This window comes from Petaurus breviceps, unplaced genomic scaffold (assembly GCF_028583685.1).
Source record: "Petaurus breviceps papuanus isolate PSGF00001 unplaced genomic scaffold, PetGlider_PUasm1.0 79, whole genome shotgun sequence".
NCBI lineage: Eukaryota > Metazoa > Chordata > Mammalia > Diprotodontia > Petauridae > Petaurus > Petaurus breviceps.
The window spans coordinates 18,861,665-18,875,633 of record NW_027186523.1 but is presented as its reverse complement, the minus strand read 5'-3'; the positions used below and the strand labels follow the sequence as shown (position 1 = coordinate 18,875,633).

Sequence of the window (13,969 nt, the reverse complement as noted above, 5' to 3'; positions counted from 1 at the left end):
AAAAAAAAAAAAAAAACCAAAGTAAGTTTTGAGGCAGCCAGGTGGCTCAGCGAGTAAGAGCACCAGCTCTAGTGTCGGGATGACCTGGGGATCAAATCTGGGCTCAGATACTTAGCACTACACCCAGAAATAACAGGCCATGTAACCTTGAGCAAGTTACTTAACCCATTTTAAAAAATTGCTTTAAAAAATAAAAAATAAGTAAAAAGAAAGAAAGAAGACTCTACTTGGGTACTCTATATTGATTGAGGAGATTGTGACTTACTGAATGATATGTTTTGTTTAAGACTATTTGGCCACCTTAGTAATAAGTTGCTATGTTATATTATTGTGAATGTTGTGCTTTAGTTTCTTGAATGTTTTGCTTTAGTTTATTGTTGAATAAATAGAGAGTTCACTATACTATGTGATTAGATCCTTAAAGTTATTCACAGCAGCAATCATCAGGAGAGCTGCTCATGATTGGCTTTACAGGGGAGCAGAACCAGGAGAACTTTGTACAGTTACAGCCACATTGTATGAAGACTAACTTTGATAGACTTGGCTCTTCTCAGCAATTTAAAGTTTTAAGACAGCTCCAAAAGGCTCATGATGGAAAATGCTATCCACATCAAAGAGAAAGAATTACAGAGTCTGAAAGCAGAACAAAGCATACTATTTGCGCTCTCTCTTTTTTTGTTTTGTTTCTTCTTTCTTGTGATTCATTCCATTGGTTATAATTCTTCTTTGCAACATGACTAATGTGAAAATAAGTTTAATTTTAATATATATGTAGAGCCTATATCAGATTGCACATTATCTTGGGGAGGGAGGGGGAGAAAATTTGGAACTCAAAACCTTGTGGAACTTAATGCTGGAAACTAAAAATAAATAAATAGATTTTTTAAAGATTAAAAAAAAATAAGAGCCAGATTCTTTGCACAATCTATCAGTGAGTACATTAATTTCCCAGTCCCTTCCTCTCAAACTTGGAAGGAAGGAAGGAAGGAAGGAAGGAAGGAAGGAAGGAAGGAAGGAAAATAAATTCACATTGCATATACTATCAAATCCAATTGATGTGTTGATTAGTTTTACTGAAATGCTTCCTCTCCCCTTTTCTTTTTTAATCATGATCACAAGGGATGGTTGTCTGGGGAGGCAATGATGGAAGGATATATTTGGAAATAAAGGGAATAGAAAAAACAAAAGATATCAGTAAATTTTTTAAAAGATCAGATCTAAAATTCTATAACAACCAATTTTCTGGTACAAATTGAACTCCAAAATTAAAAATCAGATTTATTTCTGATGCTTTAACAGAATCACTATAATACAATGGAATCACAAAATTAGAGGATCAAAAATCTATTGGTTTATGGGACCCCAGAACCTATTTATTTCAACCCTTATTTTGTAGAAAACTGAGGCTTAGGGAGGATAAGTGATTTGTCCAGAGACTCACATGTTTGGAGGACCAGTTCAGGATTTGAACCCATTTGAACTCTGACTCTAAGGCCAATGTTTTTCTACTGTACTATCTCTTCCTGATGACTGCAGTTATCATCCCATGATATTTCTCTATTTTGATTTGGAAAATGTCCTTCTAAAAGGTCAGCTGCTTCCAATTTTTTATTAACTAACCTTAAAATCACAGTCTATAAAATCAACAGAATAAAGAAGGGAACATTAACCATGGTTACCTAAGAAATAATTGACATCGATGAGACTGACATAACTTTTGTTTTTGTTTAATGTTTAAAGGAATTCTCCTGCACAATATGCCTATCACTGAACCCATTGCTTCCATACCTGGACAGATTTCTTTTTTTATTTTGGCTTAATTAAAGAGTAGATAAGGCAGCTCTAATGTGACATGTGACTCTGAGCAAACTAAACTCAAGTCCTGACATTTTCCTGAGAGTTTTCAAGCAACCTTTTGCTTCCTTGTCAAGACAATAAAAATACCAACTCAATTAAAGCTGAAAAGCTAGTCCAATACATACCCCCAACATCCTGCCACACATATGCACAGACCGCACTCAACAGTCAGAGCTCACCTCATGCCCACACAGGCTGATGTTGAAGAAGTGGAAGTATTTGGTTCCTTTGGACGTGAAGCTTGGGCCATTCATTAATGAGCCAACACTGCTGAGGTTGCTAAAGTCATAGTGCAAACTCTGGTTTTCTTTCATGTAGGACAGGAAGCAGTCACTATAGCAAACTGTGTGGTCCTTTGGTAAGAGATGAAAAACAAATACAAAAGCAATAAGACAGGGGAAGTCATTGCTGGGTGAGAAGGAAAGCATCAGAAAGCTCATTCCACTCAACGACAGACTTTGTAACAAGCTCTTAAAGATCTATATGAAAACCTGCCTAAGAAAATCTGCTTCTTCCCAGAATTCCTGATCTCTGGCTCTTTTCCCCACATGGGCTTAGACATAATCAAATATACCCTTGTTACACCCCTGCAATGAGCCAGGCACTGTGTTAAGAACCATGGCTAACAAGACAAAAACTAGATAGTTCCTGCTCTTCAGGAGTTTGCTACATTTGACTGGGACAGGAAATCTGAACCTTTTCTGTGTCATAACTCATTTGGCAGTCTGGTGAAGCCCATGGAGGCCTTTTCAATGTATACATGTTAGGTATATGTTGTGTATTGAATGTATATTATAAATATGAGTATAAGCCCATTGCATGTAGCATGTATGTATATCTATTAATATTGTATATATGTGCACATGCATATTATTGTATATGTATTATGTAGGGTTATGCATATATGTATGGGTATTACATGTGTGCGTGTGTTATGTATATATGTGTGCACATGCATGTGTACATGTATGTATATATTTGGAGATTGGGTCTCCCTGCTTCACCCAGGCTAGAAATTACTCCATCCCACTACTGATCAGCATGGAAGTTTCGACTTACTCCACATTCCCTGACCAGGGTTTGTTCACTGCTGCTTATGTAGGTTGGTGGTTCCCTCCCCACCAATCCTGGGGTCTCACTCTATTAACGTCAGACTTAGTGCTGTAGCCCACTTAGCTTACTCCACAAAATCCAGGACTCCTGAATTAAAGAGATCCACTAGCCTCAGGCTCCCCAGTATAGCAGAGATTATAGGAATGTACTACCAAAATATAACAATGTTTTTAAATGAATAAAATGAAACACATAGTATTGCAAAGAAAATCAATTATATTGAAATATTGTTTTAGAAGAAAAGCAAGCTCGTGAACCTCAATTTATTAACTACTGAAGTGAAAATGGGGGTGGGGGGAGAACAAGCATAAAAAATAAATATATTGGGGCAACCAGGTAGCACATAAAGTAAGAGAACCGGCTCCAGAGCTGGGATAACCTGGGATCGAATCTGGGCTCAGACACTTAGCATCCACCCAAAAACACCTGGCCATGTAATCTTGAGCAAGTTACTTAACCCCAGTTGCTTAGGGGTGGCCAGGTGGCTCAGTGAGTAAGAACACCAGCCCCAGAGTTGGGATGACCTAGGATCAAATCCGGGCTCTGATACTTAGCAGCACCACACCCAGAAATAACTGGCCGTATAACCTTGAGCAAGTTACTTAACCCTAATTGCTTAAAATATATATATATATGCTTTTAAAGATCAGTTTGTAGCAAAATATTGAGCTGTCATGGAATTTTAGGTCTGATTCTTCAAAAATACTTTATTTATATTTTTTATTTTTACATCCCTTCCATTTCCAAATAGAGGAAATGAGAGGAATAAAGATATGACTGTGCGAGAAGAGAACTATGACTGTAACTAAGAAATCAAGTACCTTGAACTAACATTGCCTTTTCAGATGAGAATAGCAGGAAAGGGCTATGTCCTAGGAAGAATATGCCATGCTTCTCAAAATCCTTCCCAACCACAGAGGTTTTCCAAGAATCAGGAGCCATGACCATGTCAGCTGGTCATGATGCTTCAGCTCAACATTCAAGATTTTGTGGGGACTCACTCCTCCTTCTTCCCTGAGTAATTTGTGTACAGCTAAGAGTTAGAGGCCATATTGCTGTTATGTGTCCTCTGAAAGAAGCTAGAGATTCTATGAGGCAGAGGTGAGGAAAAGCATGGGAGGAATGGGATCCCACATGTGCAAAGGCATGGAGTTGAGAGAATGTTCTGCTGAGAACTGAAAGGGTAGGTGGAAGCCAGAATGTGACCAAAAAGTTTGCCATTTATACTGGAGGTAACAAGTTGTTGAAGATCTTTGAATGGTGGGTAAGAGGGCCACACTTATCATTTAAGGTATCAACTTGGCAGCTGTATGGAAGTTAGATTGGAAATGAAAGCAAATGGGAGAAGGAAGACCAATTAGGAGGCTACTGTCATAGAGAGATGTGCCATGATAAGGGCATGAACAAGGGCCATGATAAGAGCATGAACCAGGATAGAGGTTATATGTTTGGAGAGAGGGGGCATATTGAAGAGACACTGTGGAATCAACAAGGCTTGGTAAGTGACCATGGCAATAAGAAAAAACTAAGATAGCTCTAAAGTTGTGAACCTGAGTGAATAGAAAGGTGGTGGTAGTGCCATCAGTAGAAATCATGAAAGATGAAGGAAGGATAGTTTGGGGAAGAAATAAAGAGTTCTATTTAGGACATGGTGAGTTTTGGATGTTGCAGGAAATCCAGGTGCCATTATCCATCAGGCAAGTTGTAACCAATATAGAACCAACATTTTAGAGAAAAATTAGATCCAGATGAATAGACTGGGGATTTATCTACATAGTTTAGAATGACCCCCAAAAAGTAAATAGAAAAGTTTAAAAGGAAGACATTGTTGGGCTTGCTTTATGCCAAAAGGCAAAATACAAAATCCTGACATCTGAATTTGTCCCTTGCTTCTCTATCTATGACCATCCCCTGTTGGCCCTGACAATCCAAGAGGACAAATTTAAGAGTCTGTGGACGTCTCCTTCATATAGGGTACAATTTATTTTCTCCTGCTTGTTTTCTTCCTTCCACTCAAAGGGGCTTTTAGAGGTGGGAATCTGCATTCAAAGGAAGTTTCCAGGGAATAGTTTCACGAGTTTCTGGAAAATGTGGTAGAGGGATGTTTCTTTCCATTTAGGAAGGCTATAGACGATAAAGTCTATAGCGAGCTCTGAACCAAGAGCACCTGTACAAGTGTGAGGAAGAAGAGGAAAGGAAAGGGAAAGGGGCCAGACATAAAGATCAGAGACTGATCCCTCAGTCTAAAATGCCATGATTTTGTATGAGACTTTGAATAAATGCAAGAGAATCTCAATAAGTGTTGATTTAGTGACAATTTTTATAAACTTCCCAAAGCAATGCTCAATTCAGATTTTTTTTCTTTTGCCATAAGGCAAAATGAATCAAATAGCCAGTACTGGTTGAAAGGATGTTGAATAAGAGGAATACATGATAGATACTCCTCCCATCATCCTTTTTGGAAGCTGCTCTGTCCCTGATGGAGTAGAGGCATTGACTGAGGGAAAGTCAAAAGCAGTCAGCTGAAGAGAAATTGGGGGGAAAAAATGGTACTACCTACACTCCCAAAGGGAGGGGCTAGCTAAGACAGAGCAGGTGGCCTGCCTATTATATTAACCACCTCCAATCAAGCTATTACACTCCCAAAGTAAAAAGGACAATTTAATTTTGAAGGTAGGGTAGCTAGGTGGTAACGTGAATAGAGTGCTAGGCCTGGAGTCAGCAAGACTCATCTCCCTGGTTCAAATCTGAGCTCAGACACTTATTACCTGTGTGGCTCTTGGCAACTCACTTAACCCTATTTGCCTCAGTTTCCTCATCTGTAAAATGAGCTGGAGAAGGAAATGGCAAACCAGTCCAGTATCTTTGGCAATAAAGTTGACCCTAACATATGAAGAAAATGTCCAGAATCTCAAATTTATCCTCTTCAGTTGTGAGGGTCATCAGGGGATGGTCATAGGTAGAGAAGAAAGGGACAAAGCCAGATGTTAGGGATTTTGTATTTTGCCTTTTGGCATTAAGAAAACACAATATTTTTTTCACTTTTCTATTTTCTTTTGGGGGGATCATTCTGAACTATGTATATGAATCTCCAAATGAGGTCAAAAAGAGTTGGACACAACTAAAATGACTGAACAACATCAACAAAATTGAAAGTATCTGCTTACATCCTGGTGAAAAATAAGATCTCTTGTGGATACTTATAGGACTGAGGGGATATTTAACATAAAAGTATATTAGCAATATACAAAATAGAATTTAATTCAATTGACAAATAGCTGTAAAGCATGTAATATATGTGGAGCACTGTATTAGGCCCAGAGGAAAAATCAAACTTTAGATAAAACACAGTGCTTGGTAACATAATCCATCTATGCTTAGATGGAATCGTGATCTCCTCAATGTAAGTATACCCTTCAATGGTGCAGATTACGACCTCTCCATGTCTCCTTTTCCTTTGTGATTTTGTCCATACCCTTGAATATATTTAATAATTTGCATTTATTTAGCATTTAAAAGTTTAAGAAATGATTGAAATACAGCTAGCAGGCACAGCATTTAGGGTGTTGGACTTGCAATCAGGAAGACTCTAGTTCAAATATGGACTCACACTTACTAGCAATGTGATTCTGGGAAAGTCATTTGACTTCTGCCTTTTCATCTTCTATAAGCTAGGAATGATAGCATCTGCCTCCCAAGGCTGTTGTAAGGATAAAACAATATGTGTAAAGCACTTTGTAAACCTCCAAGTGCTGCAAATGCTAGACCTCAGTAGCAGCAGAATTCTCATCAGAGCCTCACAACCTTGTGAGGCAGGTATATAGCAGGGATGGGGAGCCTGCGGCCCTATGTGTGCTTCTGGGTCCTTGAGTGCAGTCTTTCGACTGAGTCCAAGTTTTACAGAACAAATCCTTTTATTAAGGGGATTTGTTCCCTAGAGTTTCCATTCAGTCAAAGAACTTTACTTGAGGACCTAGAGGGTCACATGTGGCCTCAAGGCCACAGGTTTCCCACCCCTAGTACCATTATTCCCAGTTTACAGATGTGGAGCCCAAAGGCTCAGAGAAGGTAAATGACTTGCCTAAGATCACACAGCTAGTAAGTGTAAGGGAAAGGATTTAAACCCAGTTCTTTCCAAATCTAACTCCAGTATTCTACTGTGTCATGTTGTCTCTAAATCAATCAATCAATTCTCTGTAGAAGCTCTAATTTCTTTGTTTTCATATTCTGGGTTGGGGAAAGGAGAAACATGCCAATACAGGCTGCCCATCTGTATGTTACTCTCTCTTTTTCTCTCTGTCTCCCCCCTTCTCTCTCTCTCCTTCCCTCCCTCTCTCTGTTTCTCTGTCTCTCCCATCACATGAGGCATAAGAGAATATTACAAACTTCTAGGTAAGGTCAGAAAAATAAAGATTTTGCCAGCCACAGGAATTGGGGAAGATGAAGTGTCATTTGACTTGAGTGTTGAAGAATGGACAGCAACTCAGCAGACAGAGAAGGGAGAGAGATGCCCCAGGTCCTGAGGAGAGTGAGATCACCTGTGCACTTTTGCTTCCTGGCCCACATGGAATACAAGCCTCCTTGCCATAGACCTGATGTATGGACAGGTAGGTATCAGGTGGACATTCTTTGCACTGGTTGGTCTCTTTCTCAATGTAGTGCCCAGGTGGGCAGGGCACACACGAAGAGCCTGACTGCTGAGATCCCAGGGCACAGGCCCGGCAAGATGATGCCACTCCATCGACCGCATTTGTAGTTGTGATAGAATAAATCTTCACCATGTCATTGATAAACCGTCTACTCTGGAAGGAGAACAGAGAATAATGACTCCTTTCTTAAGGGTAAGAACATGCTGCCTAATTACCTGTTTCAGAAGGACATTAGCAAAAGAACACCAGAATCACAATGCCAATGTTCCAGGGCAAGATAACTAGCCACTGAAGGGTGTTTCTCCTTTTCATGCTTTTGAAGAATAATCACAGTGCTCTAATAGCTCCGGATCCAAGTGAATGGATTCCCTGGAGCTTAATTTCTGTGGATAGATGATGGTGCAGTAAATAGAGCATTGAGGCTACAGTCAGGAAGTTATTGTACTGAGTCATTTCGGTTACGTGCAACTCTTTGTGGCCCCATTTTGGGGGTTTTCTTGGCAAAGATACTTGGAGTAGTTTTGCCATTTACTTCTCCAGCTCATTTTACAGATGAGGAAATTGACAGGGTTAAGTGGACAGATTTGAACTCAGGAATTTGAGTTTTCCTGATTCCAGGCCCAGATTTGAGCAGATTTAACTCAGGAAAATGAGTCTTCCTGACTGCAGGTCTAGCACTCTATACCACCTAGCTGCCCAGAGTCAGGAATAGTTGAGTTCAAATTTGGCCTCAAATCCCAGCTATGTGACTCTGGGAAAGTCACTTAATCTGTTTGCCTCACTTTATCCAATGGTAAAATTAATTTTTTCAATTACAAAATGAGGAAAAAAAGAACACTTACCTCACAGGGTTGTTGTGAAGATAAAATACGATAATATTTATAAAAAGTGCTAAACACATAGGAAATGTCATACAAATACATATTCCTCTCCCTTCCTGCCATTGGACCAGCCTAATGTGAATGAACTTGAGTATATGTATAGACCTCAGAACCAAAAGAGATTTTAATATTGGAACAGATCATATATATGTGTGTGTGTGTGTGTGTGTGTGTGTGTATACACACACACACATATATATATGCATGTGTGCATGTACTGTATCTACATGTTCTCTCTAATAACTCCTTGAAGGCCAAGAATGGGCTGTTCTTTGTCATTTGTTTGCTTTCCTTTAGGAAAAAAAAAATTTCCTCTAATGTTTTACATTAGCTACACATGTACAACCTATACTGAACTGCTTATCTTCCCAGTAAGGGTGGGTGACAAGGGAGGAAGGGAATGAATCTGGAATTCAAAGTTTTAAAATCAAATGTTTAAATATATATATATATATATGCTATTATTAATACTATTTTACATGTAATTGGGAAATAAGATATACAGGCACTGGGGCATAGAGATCCACCATGCCCTACTGGAAAAGTCGAAAGTGGTATGGGAGAAAATATGGGAGAGAGCAGATTGGAGGAGAGGATATCCTGTGGGACGGCTATTTTGGGGCAGTGGGTAGGGGAAAAATGGGGAGAAAATTTGTAACTCAAAATCTGGCAGAAATGAATGATGTAAATCAGAAGTTAATAAAGCATTTGAAAAATTAAAAAAATCTCCTGTACTTTACATAGGGCCTAGCACAACATTTGGTGCAGAAAGATTGCATGTTTAATGACAAATAATACAGGCATAGCATAGGGGAAAACAAGTTGACCTAGAAGTCATGAAGACCTAAATTCAAGTCCTTTGAGTGAAGGTGTCAATCTGCATCAGTAGGAAAAGTTTCTTCCTGAGAGTTCTCTATGTCAATAAAATCACAAGTATGTTTTAGAAATAAATATATATTACAACCCTAAGTAGCTGGCTTTAAGGTTTGCCATGGGTTTTAACAGCCAACATTTTACTTGATCTCACAATGAACTTATGGAGAAGGTACTTTAGACGTTCTTACCCTCGTTTTATAGATAAGAAAATTGAGATCCAGCCAGTTTTTGAGACTTAATTATTGCCACAGAGTTAGTGAGAGTCAGAAGAGGTATCAACAAAAAATCAATTAAAAAATTTAAAAATTAAAAATAATAATTCACTTAGACCTCTTCAGGGCAGCTAGGTGGTGCTGTGGATAGAGCACGAGCCCTGGAGTCAGGAGGACCTGAGTTCAAATCTGGCCTCAGACACAACACAAAAAACTGGCCATGGGACCATGGGCAAGTCACTTAACCCCAATTGCCCCTCCAAAAAGCAAAAAAAAAACAAGGAGGAGGGGGGGAGGAGGAAGAGGAGGAGAAGAGGTATCAATTGAAGTCCTCCTAACCAATTCCAGCATTCTATTCACTATACCAAGCTACAACATTTATTGAGATAGCATGAAGCACTATGATCTAGTGGATATAACACTGGACTAGAAATCAAAAGACATAAATTGAAACTGATTCTGTCACTAATTAGCTCCATGATTTGGGTCCAATAATACCATCTCTGAGCCTCAGTTCTCCAGCTATAGAAGAGTTGGGAGAGGTTTATAAAGTTCATCCTATAACACACATCATCGAGCAGAGTCAAATAGCTTTCATATAAGACTGAAGGTTCCACCAGGTTTTTAAATTTTCTTTTATAAATTCAATTTTATTTTATTTTCAGATCTAAATTTTCTCTCTCCCACTTCTTTCCCTACCCTTTCATTGAAAAAGCAAGAGAAACAAACTCTGTTACAAACTTGTATATTAAAGCAAAGCAAATTCCCACATTGGCCATGCCCAAAAATAATAATAAGCCTCAATCTGCACTCTAAGTCTATCAGCTCTCTATCTAGAGATGGTTAGCATGTTTCATCTTAAATCCTCTGGAACTACAGTTAATCATTGCGTTGATCAGAGTTGCTAAGTCTTTCAAAGTTGTTTGTCTTTACAGTATTGTTGTTATTATTATATAAAGTTTTTTCCCCTATTTCTGATCACTTCACTTTGAATCAGTTCATTCTTCTCAGGTTTCTCTTAAACCATCCTTTCTTCATTTCTTATAGAATAACAATATTCAATCACATTCATGTACCATAACGTTTTCAATCATTCCCCAATTGATGCTATCTATCATCATCTGTTAGTTCAAGAAATACCCTAAAAATCCTTAAGATATTAGCTTGGGAAATAGCGGAAAATGAGGATTTATTTCTAGGGGAAAAAAACTCAGAATGTGAAGAAAAATTTATAAAGACAATACTACATTATTGAGCCCTTTGTATTTTCCTAACATGTTTACCCCAGAAATCTGGTGAATTATTACATAACCAGAGTGTGGAATATGAAGTCAATGGTATTCTGGATCATAAGAACATAGCTTTATAGATTTAGAGCTAAGAAGGACCTCAGATGTCACCAAGTCCAGTCCCCTTCACTTTACAGATGAGAAAACTGCTCAAAGAGTTAATTTGCCAAAACTGTACAAGTGACAGAATAGTGTTAGAACCCAGCTCCTCTAACTCCAAATTCATTCCTCTGTTCCCTGTCACTCTGCCATTACCAGGTTAATTAAATGTGAAACAGACTATTCTGGGTACCTTGAATGATCAAGAAAGACAGCACTAGGCTGGTCCTGAAAAGGTAGCTAGCACTTACATCTTGGCCCTGATTCGTCCTCTGGAAGGCCCACGTAAATGTGAACGTCGCATTCTTGAAAATGATGTGGGTGTAAGCTTGTTTTTCTTTGTTTCCACCCCAGGACTCCACCACGTTGGTGTTTTTTCTATTAATATCCTAAAATGCATTGGAAAAATACATCTAAGTCAACACCGGCTCGATCTTAATATAAATTCATTATATTAAATAAAGATATGTATATACGTGGGGATAACAGAATTCAGAAAATGTATTTATGTGTATTCAGGGTAAGCCCAATTGCATTTTCAAACTACTGAAGCTTAAAATTGAACTAAGATATTAAAACTGAAAACTGGAAAAAAAGATTTTGGGAACATCCTATACATATACAGGTAGGTGAAAGAATGAACATTTGAACAAATAAATGAATAAATAAAAATGTATTTATTAGGCACTGTGTTCCATGCACTATACTAAAACCTCAGGACACCATCATGATTAGTGAATGAGTTGTACTGTTAAATGCTCTGAACAGGTACCACCTTCATAAAGTCCCAGGCCTCTTAAATTCTCCCAAGACTACCCAAGTATAGGATCATCTATGAACCTTAGGACCTAGGAATCAGGGAACTAGCTACATTAAAGTTGCCTCTCAAAGCTTTAGAAAAGTAGAAAATATTTGCTGTTGTTCAATCTTGTCCAACTCTTCATGACCTCATTAGGCTTTTCTTGGCAAAAATATTGGAGTAGTTTTTCATTTCCTTCTCCAGCTCATTTTACAAATGAAGAAACTGAGGCAAACGAGGTTAAGTGTCTTGCCCAGGGTTAAGTACCTTGCCCAGAGTCACACAACTAGTAAGAATCTGAGGCTAGATTTGAACTCAAGATGAGTTCCTGACTCCAGGCCTAATATGCTGCTCATTGCACCATCTAGCTGCAGAAAATGTTTAGTTTACAACAAATATTTCAAGAATCTATGTTATCGTCAGTATGGTTCTTCCCTCCATTGAAATAAATCAGAATTCTTCTATAACTTGGTGGAGAATCTTTAAGAGCTCTACTGCCTGGAAAATTCATCACCTAGTGGCCCACCTGGTGATAAGGGTTTCCAAACTTAACTAGGTTAGTCCAAAGACTAAGGACATTGCTAGGCCCATACTGGAAGCTCTTCAACCTTGTTGGGAGTTGACAGACATTTTGCTAGCTTAGTCCTAAAAACCCACAGTCATTTCTATGTATGATGAAGGAAAACTTTTTTTAAGTTTAAAAAAAAACACTAGAGTTGGGAAGTTCTAACCCAAATTTTACATAGGTTGAAAGACAAAAGCTTTAGAATTTTTTAGGAAAACAGACTCAAGTAATTCAGTTAATGAAACTTACACTCCCTATGTAACACAAATTTTGTTCTCCCTGCTACTTGGCAAATGCTGCAGATTTCTGACCCTTAATAGAAATGATTAACATATAGTTATTCTTTCTACATTTTGGGGGTCAGACGTGTGGCATCCCTGCAATATGGAAAATCTGTGTATAATTTTTGGACCTCCCTTTGTAAAATAAAAGTCTGAATTATTATGGTATTAAAAGATAAAGTATGCTGACATTATATAATAATATATACATGTATATATCACGCATTTCTGAATTTTTTAACTTTTTTGTGTTGTCTTCTGGCCTTTGTGGCTTCTGCAAGACTCCCCAAAAATGTCCACTTTAATTTCTTATGCTGATCTGCAACATAGTGAAACCACTATGGGGAAAGTTGTAATATGGAAAAGAGAACATTTTAATTTTGAAAGTCTTGTGAATGTTTTGTCTGAAGACTTTAGACAGACAGGTTTGGAGTACAGATTTGGGGGCATTCTGGAAAGCATAAAATCCCATCTGCAACATGTTCCACAATTTTTCTACAATGCCAATTAACTGAAATTGTGATATCATACACATATTATACAATGATCACTTTCACTGAAATTAGTAAAAGCAACTGATTCTAGATCTAGAGTTGGAAGGGACCTCAGAGACCATCTAGTCCAATCTCCTGATTTTACAGAGGAGGAAACTGAAGTGACTTTCCCAAAGCATCAGATAGAGTGCTGGGCCTGGAGTCAGGAAGACCTGAAATCAAGCCCAGTTTCAGACACTTACTAGATGTATGACTCTGGGCACATTCACTTAACCTCTGTCTGCCTCAGTTTCCTCAGCTGCAAAGTGTAAGATAATAATAAACACCTCCCAGGGTTGTTGCAAAGATAAAAAGTGAGATAATATCTATAAAGTACTTAGTACAGTACCTGACATACAGTAGGTGCTAATTAAATGCTTATTTTCTTTCCATTCCTTCCCAAGGACTCATAGTAAATGTCAAAGGCAGAATTTGAGCAAAGGTCCTCTGCCTCCAGCACCAGTGCCCTTTCTACATCTAGAAGGCAACCTTTGGTATATACAGCTATCACCACTCTTCTCTCTCCTCCTCCTAGATGCTCTGTTTCTGTATACCTTTGTTACTGAGATGGGCACCTAGTTGGAATGACTTAGAAAGGAAGAAGTGAATGTAGTTGGGCAGTAATTGCTATCTGATGGAAGACCAAAACTTCCACTTACAACAAATAGTAACATATTAAATCTATGGAGAGCATCATGGCTATAAAAGTCTAAATACAAGATCTTTTCTATCTTACAGTATAGAAAGATAGATAGACAGACAGAGATGGATGGATGGATGGATGGATGGATGGATGGATGGATGGATGGATGGAT

The 13,969-nt window shown here is 38.3% G+C and overlaps 1 protein-coding gene across 1 annotated transcript in view; it reads right to left on the bottom strand.

Moving 5' to 3' along the window:
- Nucleotides 1-13,969, bottom strand: part of LOC138175863 (endosome/lysosome-associated apoptosis and autophagy regulator family member 2) — a 212,235-nt gene that overhangs the window by 39,022 nt on the left and 159,244 nt on the right. Inside the window, exons 13-15 of the mRNA XM_069106469.1 lie at nucleotides 11,228-11,365; nucleotides 7,509-7,772; nucleotides 2,037-2,210 (exon numbers count right to left, since the gene is read on the bottom strand). Coding sequence (XP_068962570.1) covers nucleotides 2,037-2,210; nucleotides 7,509-7,772; nucleotides 11,228-11,365 — 576 coding nt within the window. The remainder of the gene's footprint in view (nucleotides 1-2,036; nucleotides 2,211-7,508; nucleotides 7,773-11,227; nucleotides 11,366-13,969) is intronic.